The sequence below is a fragment of the Mustela lutreola genome, chromosome 1, assembly GCF_030435805.1.
Source record: "Mustela lutreola isolate mMusLut2 chromosome 1, mMusLut2.pri, whole genome shotgun sequence".
Taxonomy (NCBI): Eukaryota; Metazoa; Chordata; class Mammalia; order Carnivora; family Mustelidae; genus Mustela; species Mustela lutreola.
The window spans coordinates 78295435-78310823 of NC_081290.1; the positions used below are offsets into that span (position 1 = coordinate 78295435).

At 43.2% G+C, this 15389-nt stretch overlaps 1 protein-coding gene across 2 annotated transcripts in view; it reads right to left on the reverse strand.

The window, feature by feature from the left end:
- The window catches only part of PCDH10 (protocadherin 10), a 61324-nt gene extending 57345 nt beyond the window's left edge, over positions 1–3979 (reverse strand). For both annotated transcript variants that reach the window (XM_059168680.1, XM_059168688.1), the window contains exon 1: positions 462–3979. In XM_059168680.1, coding sequence (XP_059024663.1) covers positions 462–3092 — 2631 coding nt within the window. In that variant the 5' untranslated portion in view covers positions 3093–3979. The remainder of the gene's footprint in view (positions 1–461) is intronic.
- Positions 3980–15389: the final 11410 nt, after the last annotated feature.

The following is a 15389-nucleotide window of genomic DNA, read 5'->3' on the forward strand; positions in this document are numbered from 1 at the left end:
TTACACGCGACTGAAAGCATCGATAAACAAAGCAAACAGAATTAACTTTATTAATGCCTGGGACAAACGCAAAAAAACCTTTGCCAGTACCAAAAAGTTCCTCCATCGCAGTTCCCTCGCTCCCCTCAGAATTCTGAAAAGGGGAAGGACTGAGAAGGGGTTAGGATTTTAAAGGAACTATGCCAGAGGGAAGAAGGAGGGTCCAAGGTGGCAAAGCACCAAGGGGAGGAAATGAAAGTAAATGTGGAGGGGTGGAGCGCAGAAAATTAGGGACAACACGAAGTTTAGGTTACATACGAAGGGGTGGGATAGCCTCCCCCCAATTCCTGCCCCCACAAAGATACAAATAAGTTAATATCCTAAATATAAATACACAGTGCACCAGAGATACAAGGGCCGGGCTAGAGAAGGCTTTCAGATGGAGGAGATGAGAGATGGTGGTCCTTTCGCTTCAGCCTTACCTCGTTGGACAAAATGCTTCCGTTGGAGATGATGTCGGGCTGCTGGTCTGTGTAGCCGGTGACGATGGCCCCACAGGGGTTGTGCTCAGTGTCCGTACTCCGTGAAGGGCTGCAGGGTTTAAGGAACATCAAGTCGGTCTTGGCGGACTCAGGGGTCAGGCAGACCTGGTAGCAGTAATTCTGGTTGTGGTGGTGGGAGCCGAAGCTCCCGGACTCCTCCACCGGCACTTGAGCCGGGTTACTGGGTACATTGGAGCTTTGCACCAGCATGATGTCCGACTTGCTGAGTTTCTTCTTGCGCGCCCGGGCTTGGCGGCCGCAGCAGGTCGAGCCCCCGCTGCCACAGCAGCAGCAGCAAAGGCAGCAGTCGCTGGCTAGACACGTGTAGATGTTGAGCTTCTTCTCTTTTTGGCAACGCACGGCAAGCACGATCATGGCTAGCAGGAATATGAAGGATACCGAGCCCAGCGCAATTATGAGAATGAGGGTGAGGTCCAGCGAGGTCTCCCCGCCGCCAGAGCGGCTGGGGCGCTGATGCTCCCCTGACCCCCCGCTACCGCCCCCACCCCCACCCTGGGGCTCCACAGCTCCATCCACCAGCTGCACCACCAGGGTGGCAGTGGAGGACAGGGGCGGCTGCCCGTGGTCGCGCACCTCGATCACCAGCTCGTAAGGCCGCTGGGGGTCGCGCTTGGCCGGCACCCGACGCGCGGTGCGGAGTTCCCCAGTGCGCCAGTCCATGCGGAAGAGGTTCATTTCGTTGCCCCGCACAATGCTGTAGGTGAGCCGGGCGTTCTCGCCGTCGTCCGCGTCCACTGCGGCCACGCGGGTCAGCAGGTAACCCGGCTCCGCCGACCGGGGCAGCACCTCCCGCGCTGGAGTCCCGTTGCGCCCAGGGAGGGGCGCCACTATGGCAGGGGCATTGTCGTTCTGATCCACGATGAGGATGTTGACAGTGGCGTTACCAGCCAGAGCCTGGGGGCTTCCGGCGTCCCGAGCTTCCACTTGGAAGCTGAAGTCCTTGAGCTGCTCGTAGTCGAAGGAGCGCAGGGCGTACAAGTAGCCGTTCTCAGAGTTGATGGACACGTAAGTGAAGACGCTCATGCCCTGGATCTGGCACTCGAGGATTGAGTAGGCTAGCTGGGCGTTGGCGCCCTCATCGCGGTCTGTGGCGCTCACCGCGTAGATGTACGCGCCCGGCACGTTGTTCTCGGTCACATACACGTCGTAGACGGGCTGGCTAAACCGCGGTGCGTTGTCGTTCACATCTGACACTTGTACCTGGATCGACTTACTGGTCGAGAGCGCCGGCTCGCCCCGATCCCGAGCCACCACTGTTAGGGTGTAGGAGTCTCCAGCCTCTCGGTCCAGAGGGGCCTCAGTCACGATGGTATAGTAGTTCTTGAAGGAAGACTTGAGGCGGAACGGCACATCCCCCAACAGCTCGCACTGCACCTGCCCATTTTCCTCTGAGTCGCGGTCGGTCACGCTGAACAGGGCCACCACTGTACCCGGCGCGGCGCCTTCGCTCACCGCCTCCTTCACGGTGCTGAAGCTGATCTCCGGCGCGTTGTCGTTAGCATCCAATACTCGCACTAGCACCTTGCAGTGCGCGGGCACGGCGTTGGGGCCCAAGTCCTTGGCTTGTACGTATACTTGGTACACTGGGCTCTCTTCATAGTCTAGCTCGCCGCTCACCTCCAGCCGGCCGGTGCGCGGGGAGAGTCCAAAGAGCTCCCGCGCCCGGGGCGAAATGTGACTGCTGAAGGAATACACGACTTCGCCATTCTGTCCCTCATCTGGGTCTGTGGCGTTGAGCTGGATTACGAGCGTGCCGGGTGGCGAGTTCTCTGGTAGGGACACAGTGTAGACGGGTTGGTCGAAGGCGGGGACATTGTCGTTGGAGTCCAGCACTCGGATGGTGAGTAGGGCAGTGCCGGTGCGCTGCTGTTGGGGGGGTAGGCCCCCTCCCCCGCCGCCTCCCCCTCCTTCTCCTCCTCCTCCCCCTCCTCCCCCGTCCACCGCGGTCAGCACGTAGCGGTGCACCGCTTGCTGTTCTCGGTCCAGCGGCTTCTCCAGCACCAGCTCCGCGAATCGGTTGCCATCCCCCTGGGTCTGCACATCCAGGGAGAAGTAGCTGTTGGGGGTTATCTCATAGTCGCGCAAGGAGTTGGTGCCCACGTCTGGGTCGAATGCGCTCTCCAGGGGGAAGCGGGTGCCCGGCGTGGCGCTCTCAGAGATCTCCACCGTCAGGTCCGGCTCCGGGAAGGAGGGGGGGTTGTCATTGATGTCCAGCACTTCGATCTCCACCCGGAACAGCTCCAGGGGGTTCTCCAGGAAGACCTCCAGGTGCAGGACGCAGGAGGGGCTCTGCTTGCAGATTTGCTCGCGGTCGATCTTCTCGTTCACGTACAGCACCCCGGTCTCCAGATTGAGGTCCAAATAAGGGGTCCGCGAGTTGGGCACCGTTTGAAACCTGCGAGCTGAAAGTTTTGTAATGTCCAAGCCCAGATCTTCAGCGATATTCCCCACGAAAGTGCCATGTTCCTGCTCCTCCTGCACTGTGTAGTGAAGCTGGGAAAAGACTCCTTCCACCATCCAGAGCAAAGCAAAGAATAATAGCACAATCATCTCCAAAGGGAAAGGAAGCAGCTTCCCGCAGCCAGCCAGCCACCCAATCACCTCCCCCACCACCACGAAAAAAAAAAATCTGAAAAAAAAAATACAAATAAAAGTGCGCTATGTGGGGGGCTCCTGTGGCTCTCTGTCCTTAAAAATCTTATTCCTTTTGCTTCATTTTAGGGCTTCCCCCAAATCAGCCTCATTTTTCAATCTTAGCGCAGGAAGGGTGACAGGCATCCCCTTTCCTCATCTGTAATCTTCCCACTGACCAATTAATAAAATAATAATACAATAGTCAGCGTCCTTTATTCCGACAGTCTTGGCGCAACGCGGCGCTGGCAAATCCCAAGGAGGAAATTTCGATATTTCAAGACTGTCCTCGGTTTGTCTTCTTGCTGATGGGAGGAGAAGGAGGAGGAGGAAAAGGAGGAGGAGGAGAAGAAGGAGGAGGTGGAAGAAGAGGAGGAGGAGGAGGAAGATGAAGAGGAAGAGAAGGAAGAGGAGATGCTGCTGGCACCGCTGAACATGCCTCAATGTCAACGGCTGGCAAATGCAAAAGGGCTTAAAAACAGCAAGAGAATTTTGTGCCGGAAAAACATAGAACGGCTCTGCAGCATAAAACTTTCATTCTCTTCATTTCTCCGGATGGATGTTCTTCTTGGCATTTTCTCCTCTTTTCGCTCTATCTGTATTTTTTGGCTTTCATAGTTCTGTGTCTCTCTGTCCTCATCTCCACCACCATCTGCCTCTCTATAAGTGTGATGACCAGTTTCTTTCCTGCTGTTTTCTTCCCAAGCCTCTTTCCCTCTAACCTGTCTCTCTTCCTTCCAGTCTTTCCCTCCTCCTGCTTCAGCCCTACAGCCTGTGATCTCGGCTGGCAGTTTCTGAGCTCCGAACGCTCCGCTTTTCTGTTTTTGCGCAGCGCCCTCATTCTGCCAACCAATCGGTGAGGAGCACCACCCACCGAGTCGCCGCTAATTGGCCAAACTGGCTGTCAAGCAGGTGCGTCATTCGGCAGCCAGGAGGGGCGGGATGGAACCCGCGTCCCGGCTGGCGGTCGGGGTGAGTGTGAGTGTGAGAGTGAGAACAGCCCCGCAGGTCCCGAGGCGCTGGCTAGGGACTCTGCCGCGGAAAGTTCCCAGTCCCCAGCCGCAGGTAATGGAGAGGGAATAGAGAGGTTCCCTGTTTGCATCAGCAAATGCGAAAACATAATAGCAACAGCAGCGGTGTCCTCTCTTCGGATCGGGGTTTCCAATGACGCTAACATTCTTTTTCCTTTAAGGTATTTTCCTTTACTACTGATCGTGGAAATAAATCACCGGGAAGGGAAAAAGTTGCAGAGGGGCCACTAACTACAGGGGTTACCTAATTACCTAATTAAGGGACTCTGGCAGCGTTTGACTTTTTTTTTTTTTTTTTTTTTTTTTTTTTTTTAGATATCGATTGTGTAAAACTAAGCGTGAGGATCTGAAGGGGCTGTGTGGGAAGGAGTGAAGCGGTTGGAGTGTGGGGTGGAGGTGGGTCCTGAAACGCCCAGGGATTCACGCTAAGGGATGTGGGAGGACAGGTACTATAGATGTTCAGACCCCTCAGACTTGCCTCTTCCCTTCCTCGGTGTATATCCATGACATTCTTACCAAATAGATTAATTCCCTTGGGGACCTAGTTCAAACTGAGAGAGCTTTGATCAATGACTGAGGAGTTTCGTTTGAGCACTGCCTTCAAGCACGCCAGCCTAACGCTCGACTCGCTGGCATCAGAGCATCGTTGGGCGCTGCGCGGCGCCTTGGATATCCCTGCGCCTCACCCCGCCAAGTGCTACGCTGCGGCGGCGCGCTCAGGCTATTTTCTGCTTTTTCTGACATTTGGAGATCCCCCTCCTCACCCCCATACTAAACCGGGGCACCGATTGCTGCCCAGTTTGAGACAAGACCGCTGGATGGGAACAGCGGAGCGGCTGAGAACACGGGCTGGGGTGAGGATGGGTAGGTGGGCAGGAGCCGAGCGCATGCAGTGCCCTAGTCTGTGGGGCTCCGGGTATCGGAAAATGCGCTTGCACACTTAATGGTGCTCGCATCCATCCTCCTTAGCCCGGTGCACAAGACTGTGCAAAGCCCCAAAGGAGCGCCAAACCACACACCCCGATCTCGAAGGATGCGCTTCAGGAGCTCTGAGTGCCCACTGCCGTGACGCGAGGGCAGAGCAGTGCATCCATGCATCCAGTTCTTGTGAAGTTAAAATACAGCGCGAACTCTTCAATCTAGAGAGTGGAATGAATGTCAATTCTCCAAGAAAAAGATTTTTAAAGCATATTTTTTATATTAACTAATGGGCTGTAGAGGGTTGTTATTCACTAAAGCTGTCCCTGTTCAGTCTTTTCCCTATGCCACAATATAGAATGGTCCCCTGCGGCTTCCTGGTAATGAATGACCCGAGAGTAACACCGCCACAACCTGCGAGAAAAGGAGAGCCCTTTACCCAACCCTGAGGTACGTCGACATTTCTTCGTGGCAGGGAATTAAGGAGAGCGAGTGTCCACAGGCGTGATTACAGACTGAGGCATGGCTCTGTGAGTCCCGTGAGTGCGTGTCTAGTGCCCTGACACCCCCACTCTTGGCTCTTTCATGGAGATGGGTCTTGCCTTTGAGCGGTTAGAAGGAAAAGATGCCAGCAAAAATGGCTAATCCTTTTTCAGCTGCAGTAAATTGACTACTGGCCATAGCCAAGAGAAAACCGCTGCAGTTAAAATGATTTTAGCATCGTGTCTACTGCTGAGAATGGAGTGGTAGTTTATAAAAAGAACCTGTGGATCAATGAAAAGGAGATTATAGTGTATCTGAATATTAATAACGGCATTGCATCTGTATTTTCTACCCCCCTTCCTTTTCTGTAGATCTGCAGGATTGAAATGAAATATTTTGAGCTCTTCCAACTGACTCATCAGAATTCTGGAGCATTTTTAAAATGACGGTAATTTTCTAATGTTTTCATTTATACGTTTGGAAACACTTGTGTGTGCGCGCGAGTGCACGCGTGTTAGCATGTGAGAGACATGTGGCTGAATGACAATGCAGATCCAGAAATTGTTTGAGGAAGAGGGTTTGTGTTTTCAAAATGTAGATGAAGTTTGAGCCGACTTGGGGCGTTCGCTGAGAGCCACAGAGCTTCCAGAGGTGAAGATGAGAACGTGGAAAGATGGCCAGATTTGCCTGTAAATAATCACTACATCCACTGTAACACTTGAGCTGCATTTTTTTTTTTTTTTTTTTTTTTTTTTTTTTTTGGTAGCTGTTGTGTTTGAGCCGGGAATTCTCTCTGCAAACGTGGATTACAGGCGTCTCCTAGCGGCGAAAGCAGCATAGGACAAGCCAGAGAATTTTTCTTTGGCGCTTTCTCGTTTGGCAGGGTTCGCCTGTTGGGGGCTCTGCAGGATTTCTTGGATCGCGAAGGCCTGTGTCCGCGCCGGCGACGCCGGCCCGGGTCCCCTAGAGGTCTCGCCTCTCTGACTTCTAGTCTTTGAGGCTGCCCGGGACCTTCGGGGTGACAACGGGGTCTTCTGCCAGGGAGAACATACCCGAGCCCAGCCGTCCTCCTCCCTCTAGGTAGCTCCATCCAAGGGCATTTGAGAGAGTATTTTATTCAGGGCAAGATTCAGATACTGGCATCAATAGCCTTCCCCGCCTCTTTACCCTGGAACCATTACACAGCCCCACTCCGCCACCCACAAAACAAAAGCCTTTTAAAAAGGCCTCTTAATTCCTTTTCCTTTTACATTTCCTTCGGTGAACCCCGGAATTTAGTGAGGCCATGATTACAAAAATGAGAACCTCGGTAGAGGGGTTCACGACCTCTTTGAAGTGCAGAATATACTGTGGTACTGCATCCCACTCTCCTCCCTCCTCCCATTATGGACCGCAGAGGGAGCAGTAACACCTAGGGAGCACACGTTATCCCCCACCCGCAACACCCCCTCCAGGGGAGCCAACCATATGGGCTAAAACAAATTGCATCCTAAACTAGAAGGGGAAAGTAGTTATTATTTTGAGGGATGTATCAAAATCAATTGTCATAAAAGTCCTGCTTGGTGTATGAGAATGATAATGCACACTCATGTATTGCATTGGCCTCTAAGTACATCAGAAACTGGGGGGGGGGGGGCGCTAAGGATCCCACAAATTTGTTTTATGTACATAGTTACAAACTTCAAAACTAGGTAACAGGGTTGCTTTCTTCTCTACCCTTTTCTGGAAAAGGCGGGAGGGAAATAAGTTTGTTAACCAGCGTTTGGATAAATGAGTGTTTGCAGTGATTTAACTTGACTTGAAAGCAATTTGTTTCTAAATCCTCTTATTATTGCAGTGTGCCCAGAGCTTTGAAAAGGTTTTTTTTTTTTTTTTTAAGAAATGGAAGAGAAAATTTTAAATTGTCAATGAGAAGTCTTTCAAACACTCGACCCAACCAGGATTGAGCTACATGATACTGGCATTTATCTTCCCAGCAAGGAGAGTGCAGAAAGCAAACTTAGAGGACCTGGACCTTACTGCATTTCTTATGGGTATCCATGAGACAGGTTTATTTGTAGTAGTATAACCTAACTTAAGAGGTAGGAAGGCAAGGCTTTGGGGGTAAGACATTGTGTTAGTTTTGATCATCTACTTTAGAAAGAGAATGTTGACTAGAGTTTCTAGAAAAGATTTATAACTTACGCTATTATAAGCATTTAGGTGACTCTTTAGGTACTGTGTTATAATGTTCTGGTCAACAGAGAACAAACCAATCCATGTTTTGGGGATTGGGAATACTAGCTATTCCATTAAAACATTACTTATGTTCAAAGTAGAAATGTTCTTCTCCATTTTGTTTAACCTAGTTAATATTGGTGCGGCTTCACATTTCAATGTCTTTTCAGTTATCAGACAGGGCCAGCGTTTTGTTAAACTCTAAACAGTGAATTAAAAGCACTGATGAGCTGAAGCAGCCCTCTAATGCAAAATGACAAATTGCACTTAAGCAATACATGAAGAAGAAAATGATTTATGGATTTTTACAATGGTCTGAGCAAATGAAAGCAACATGAATTATACATCCTAATGCTCACGATATCATTTTCTAATAATACTGTTTCAGTTCAGATGCTACACTCTCATTCTTTCTATAAGAGATATTGATCAATAAGAGGTCCAGGAATATTTTTAAATTAGGCAATGGTGTCTGATATGGGTTCCGAATATATATATTTTTTTCTGAGTAGGGGACAGAGGGTGAACATTGAACATACTAATATTCTAGCAGCTCCTTCACATATCGTGTCTTTGAGTGATTAATAGTCCTTTGGAAACTTACGTTTTGTTCCACACCTTTCAGAATGCAAATAAATAGATCTAATTTAGAATGACAAGCTTTATTACATCATGACCTCATTCTCTGAAAATCAAAATGCATAATCTCATCTTACCTTTTCCTTTTATTGCTTTTGATATTGAAAAATTGGTTTCTCCAAAATGTCTCTTACCTTCTTCATATTTGTTTTATCCTATTTTTCCAGAACATTGTTTAATTCCTTAGTGTGTTAAAGACACACCTGAGTTAGTAAAAAGGTCATATACCTTGATTTTATTTTGGTCTTAGTAGACAGAATAGATCTTATGGGTGTCATAAATTACAGGAAAAAAAATCAGATTAAATTTTATGTGGTGCATGTTTTTTGAGTCTGGGAAAAAATAAAGTTTAGTTACCTCTGTGTTATGATGCGTGTCTACTCCTAGCACTTTTATTTAACCATTTTTGGCTTATATAAGTATTTTAGGGCATGGGTAGAATTTTAAGTGAAGACTGTCTTTGCTGTATTATGTACTCAACCACAAGAAACTTCTAATTACCCAGAGGCCTCCAGAGCCACATTATTAGGCTTAATCTTAATTATCCAGGTTTATAAAAAAAGAAAAAGAGAAAAATTGAATCACAGCTTCTGCTTTTGACAGCATTAATAATCACTCTTACTGCAAGTTTACTGAAATCAATGAAGTGATTAGGATTGTAAATAAGAACTACAAGATATCACATTTAAAAGGCAAGCTGCTTTGCTAATATAAGTGATGTGTGGGTTTTACTGATGGAGCCCAATGGTAGAAATGAAGGTTGAAACATTAAGATCGATTCAGAACAATTTCAAAAAGTAATTGCAAGCCCTGATTAAGTTTATATAAGTAAGAAAAAAAGATGTTTAGAATTCTGTGTTTTTTTCTTCCCCAGTGTGTTTACTTCTTATTTGACAATGATACAGTCAGCATAATGCTAGCATTTGTCTGGTAAGTATAAATTGTGTTCTTCAGGGAAAGCCCCTTGAGTTTATAAATACAAAATGAGATTACCCAAATTGTGATTAGGGTTATAAGCCATAGCATTATTTTCTGAAGAGTTTGAAAATGTTATTGGAGACAGACACCAGGCAAAGAATATCAAACATAACTTGAGAATTACATTAATAATTAATAATTGGAATTATAATAGTAAACAGTAAATAGATACTTTAATAAAAAATTATCTATTTTGGTTTGATTGCCACCCTACTTAGTATAGCTTTTTATAAATCAGAAACTTGATTTTCCTGATGCCTTATTTCAATGGGCCTAGGATGCTACACTGTAAAGTGCTTTATTTTATTACAGTTTTTGGAGGCTTTTTAGATGAAATTGACTAATGACTTTTTTTTAAAATATTTTGTTTATTCGACTAAAAGAGACATAGAGAGAGGGGGGAACACAAACAGGAGAGTGGGAGAGAGAGAAGCAGTCCTCCCACAGAGCAGGGAACCTGATGCAGGGCTCAATCCAAGAACCAAGAACTGGGGGACACTGACCTGAGCCAAAGACAGACACTTAACCACTGAGCCACCCAGGCGCCCCTTGACTAATGACTTTTAACAACAGCCAATGTTTTCCAAGCGTTCTTACATGAGTTATCATATCCCTCCCCATATCTATAAGTATACAAAATGAGAATTTAGAATGAGTTTATCATTTCAACATTATAGGTAAAGATACTAAGGATGTTCAGAGTTTAAGTAACTCTTTGAATGAATACAAAATTCACATTCAGGCCTTTTGATGCTCATGTTGAGGCTCACTTTCCTATACCATGATGTTTTTCTAGTTTGAGTTAGATTTATTTAAGAGGTGAAACAAACAAACAAAAAAGAGCTAATTTAGAGGTGAGGTTCATCCAGATTTTGTACGGCAATAGTGCTGGTTTTATCCTAGTCAAAATGGCTAGTAAATTGAGTTGAGCCATGGAGAAATTCATAAATGAATTTAAGGAGCTATTTTGTGTGTGTGTGTGTGTGTGTGTGTGTGTGTGTGTGTGTGTATGTATGAGGGAGTATTGTCAGGAAACCCAAGCTTGAATATGTTTTCTTACAAGAGTGAATGGTTTCTAGCACCCACCTCTTTCTCATGCAAAAGTGTCTGACATGTGAATTGTAGGTTTTAATAACTGAAAATGGAAATTGATAAAACAAATATGTCCAAAAGGAAGGGAGCTCTGCTTCATCCAGTCCTGAAAAATACAATGTTAATCAATGGTTCCAGAAGTATTGTCTTAGTTTATTAGAGTTTGTTAAAAGCTAGAAAAAAACCAAGAAGTATATCAGTTTTTTTTACAATTCAAATATTAGTGTTTACTTTGTATAGGTTTCTGAACTTGTCTTTAATTTAAAAGGAAAACTTTCTTTGAGCAAAATTTCTAATATCATTTTATACTAATTTCTTCAGTGTTGCTCAGAAAAGATTGTTATAACTTTCTATTTTAAAGTTAAAGAAATTTATTTGACAATTTTGTGCCAGCAGAAAATGAAAGGAAACAACTTTAAAATAATTTTAATATGGAAAGAAATAATCAAATGAAGATGATTATGGAATCTTATTTACCTGCTGTAAGTAAAATATGTATTATTATTTTGATAATAAGTATTGACAGGGGAAAATATCATATTTCTTTTAGAAGTGTATCCAGTTACTCAGAGAATGTGCAATGTAGACTCTACAGGGTAGGTTCTATATCTTACTCATTTCTAAAAGTACCCAACTGTGAAAGGCAATGGTACAGTCAATTATGAAGAACATAAACTTGAGAATCAAGTCAAACTAGGCTCAAATCCCTGCTTCTCAAAATATTTGAGAACTTGAACACTTTACTTAATTCCTTTGAAATTCTGTGAAAGTGTATTTAACATGCTGAACATCTGTTAAAATATGATAATATATATTGACCTTGTTGAATCATTGTGAGGCTTAACTAAAATGTAAAACTCTTGGCCCATAGTAGACTCCCAATAAATGTTAAATATTATTATAGCAAGATGTTTGGAAGAAAGTGTCCTTAAATAGGATGCTTACTGAGAATAATTGGCACTGATTCCTAACTATTTTATCTCCTTCATGAAACACAAACTATTTACTTTGAGGTGCAAAAACAATTTCACATTGTTTCTATTTTACAGGAAATTATAATTTTGAAAATTGGATGCAAATAATACAAGAAAAAGCCTAAACCAACATTTTAATTAGGTACCAAGACATAAAAATCAATAATGACCTTTTCTCATAGTCGTGTTTTATTTTAAAACTTTTATTTGTTTTCTTCCAGATAAGTTTAAATTTTCTATGTTTTTAATTTATATAATATTGACATGTAGACAGATTTTAAAAATCATTTTGTTAAGAACATGCTCTTTCATTGTGCAAATTTGTTTTTCTTCTGTTTTTATCAAAATTTTAAGATTAAAGTACACTTATTTGATAGGCTCACTTATTTTTCTTCCAGTTCTTTAATGTAAAGCCTTTATACCTACTATTCTATTCATGCTGATGAGTACTAAAATTCTCAAAATTAAAAACAAATTAGTGAATATCAGTTACTTAAGACAGAATGAGTTTGTTAGAATTAGACTCAATTCTGAGTCTCAAGCCTCAATCGTATCTGACTTTCTCCTCAGCATCCTTCTCCTTGTAATTTTTCTGCCTAATATTGCTGTTACTAGTATTGTATTCTCTTCAGCAGCTTCTTAGAATTTTAGAAACAAAAATATGCATGGGTGCTAGTGTGATAGGAGCACAGTCATAGGAATACTGAAAGAATAGAAAAAATGTAAATCATGGATATTTTTTTTAAGGATTCATACTCAATTTGAAATATAAAGAACATACGTTAAAAGGTTTGAATAACTTCATTGAACGGAATGAAAAAAAACTGTTAAAACATATAGTTTTATATGACCATATGACTATGACCACCAAGTGCATAACGAATAAAGAAAAGACTACAATAAAACCAATTAGTTAAGCAAAGATTTTCATTAAAGGGCATTTTGGTTATGATTGATTGATTTTTGAGAGAGAGAGAGCACACACGGGTGGGGGTGGGCAGAGGGTGAGGGAGAGGGAGAGAGAGAATCTCAAGCAAACTCTATGCTGAGCACAGAGCCTGACCTGGGGCTTGATTACAGGACGCTGAGATCATGACATGAGCTAAAATCAAGAGTCAGTCACTCTGAGCCAACCAAGTGCCTCTTGTTATGATTTAAAACTATCTGAAGCAGGGTAGAGGGGTTTGCACAGTGGAGAAGTGAAGGCAGTGAGAGCAAAAAGCTTTCTGTAGGGATCATAAAACAGCAAAATAATCTTTTCAATTATGGGGCAATATCCTGACCCTGGACTCAGTTCCTTAAGTCTGCCATGTCCGAAGGCCTTAATTTTGTTTCATTGGATTTTTTTCCTCTCCATCACCACCGCAAGAACTTGGCCAAATTTAAGGTCAGTAGACAAGGGTGATATCCTCATTCAGCATACATACCTGAGTAATGCTTTTGGTATGGTTTGGGCTAATGCCCAAAGTTCAGCCTTAGAATTATGATAAAATGTAATATTATTGCTTGTTCATTAGCATATATATTTGAGGACCTTGGGGCTATTGTTAATCTAATGATGAAGTGCTGATTGCTGATTTTCTCAAACCATTTTTTAACCTTTCCTACTCAGAATACCTAAGTATCTAATTTAACAAGAACATATTTTCATTCTGCTGGACAGATAAGAGAGAGAAGTATTACTTAAGTCTAAGGAACCTAACAGACATTCAGCTAACTGGTCACATTTTTGATGGATTTGTTGGCAGCATAACCGGTACTTCATAAAAATGTGCTGATTAAATAAATGAATGATTGACCTTTTAAATTTCTACTATTATTCATCCTAAAAGATATTTCTAAGATATTTTGCTCAATTCCACAATCTATGTTTTTAATAATCTGTATTTGAGAAAGGTCTTTTTAAGTTGGTTATTGCAAAGAAACCCAAGATGGAAAGTTCACCATGTAAGTGCTTACAACTAATGAAATACATTTCTTCTCTCTCCAATTACTACTCAAAAGTGATGTATCATTATGATTTTATTTTCTAATTTTCACCCTATTTCATATATACTGTGTTGACCTTAAATACAAATATGAATAGAGTAAGTAAAATGGCCAATATTCTGAATTATTTTATTCCTTTTATAAGGTCATGACAAACTAAGGAGTCCTCTGTGATTAGAATGTTAGATGTTAAGGGTAAGCATAGATGAGATGGGAGGACATTTGCTGCCTCAGACAGAATCAGAAGATACTATAATTTTAGAAGAGTATTTCAGGATTAAGTTAAAAAAATGTTGATTAATTTTGTAGACTCTAAGTGATACACTGAATTTCAAGCCAGAGGGGACACTGTACTAAGCTTCTCTATTCTTTAATCTCCCTAAATGGAATTATGTCACTTCAAGAAAAGGCTATCAGTTGCCTTAGTGTGTACAGATATATATATATAGATATATATCTATATATATATATCTTTCATAATCCCCAGCTTCCTTATTCCATAATTACCAGACCCATATTGTAGTTTAGATGTTATGGAGTTTGGAAATAATTCTGTAATTAGTCTGATAACAATTTTACATATGCAAGATTCAGAATAATCCTGTGAGGTTTTTCACAGACTAATAAAGTCAGGATTAGTTGACCAGAATGAAAGATTTCAGTGTAAAGGTAAAGTATACACTTTAGGGGGGGAAAAAAGCATATTAGTTAAAACTGTTTTTGGTATAGGAAAATTTTTAAGAAGTATCAATGGAAAAGGATAGATGGCACATCAGGTGATTATAAGTTTGCTTGGTTTAAAAAGGAGAAGTTTGATGTCTGTTGTGAAAAGAAAGGTTTATTTTTTTCATATTTCATGATAAATGAAATTGAATTACCTGCAGGATTTGAGCATTAATTAAAAGATATAAAACCATGGGATAATTAGATTTATTATAGCATCTGTCAACTGAAAAAAGAGGTAAACTCGAATTACCAGAAATTTAGTTTATTCAGGAATAGCAAAAGAACTACAAATCTGAAGGCAAAACTTAACCGAGCTTTTGTGACCCTGAGGGCCGCAGGTCGCTGCAATGGACAAGGTGTGCAAAGAGTGGGGAGTCCAGCCAGAATCTAAGCAGTAAATTTATTGGCTTGAGAAGAGGGAGAGATTCTTCGCGGTTGTCCATTGGCCCAGAAATAAGTTTTCCTCTTTTTTAAATGGGGCTTTTACGGCAAATCAGTATCCCAGGTTTCCCTAAGAGCGCATGCGTGAGATTCTCCAACTCCAAAACCTCTGAGACTTGGTTTCGGTTTTAGACTGAAATCCTTTCAAATGCGGCAGGTTTATGTAGCTCAGATACCTTTCTTCCAACAGGGCTTAACGTTGTGCTCTTCGGGGTTTACTCCTGAAGGCAAGTAAAAAAAACACTTCCGGAACAAAAACGTGAGAGAAAGCAGAAACTGTGCTCTTCCACTACGTGAGGCCCTCCAACGGAGAACAGTAGCCTTCTCCTCTGAGGCGTTCCTGGCATCCCCACCCCAATTAACCAAAACTGCCATGGTGGCAATAGATGGAGATTCTGGGAGGGGAAATCGAGGCTTGAACTTTTTGGACCTCTCCTTACTGCAATGTGAGTTCCCTTTTGACACTGATGTGGGAGGAGGGGAATTAGGAGGAGGGGAATTAATATTGTTAGCCTTTCTTCATTACCAGGGTTAGAAAAATACCCATTTTTTGGTGTTGAGATCCCAGAAACTCGTAAAAGGTTACTCAGTTAGGGAATCCTGAACTAATAACCTGTTTTTCAGATTCTGAGTGGAAAGTTTTTTTTTTGTTGTTGTTGTTGTTTTCTTTATTCTTTGGAGAGTGAGCGAGAGAGCGCGTGCGCGAAGTGAGAGCAAGGCAGGTAAGT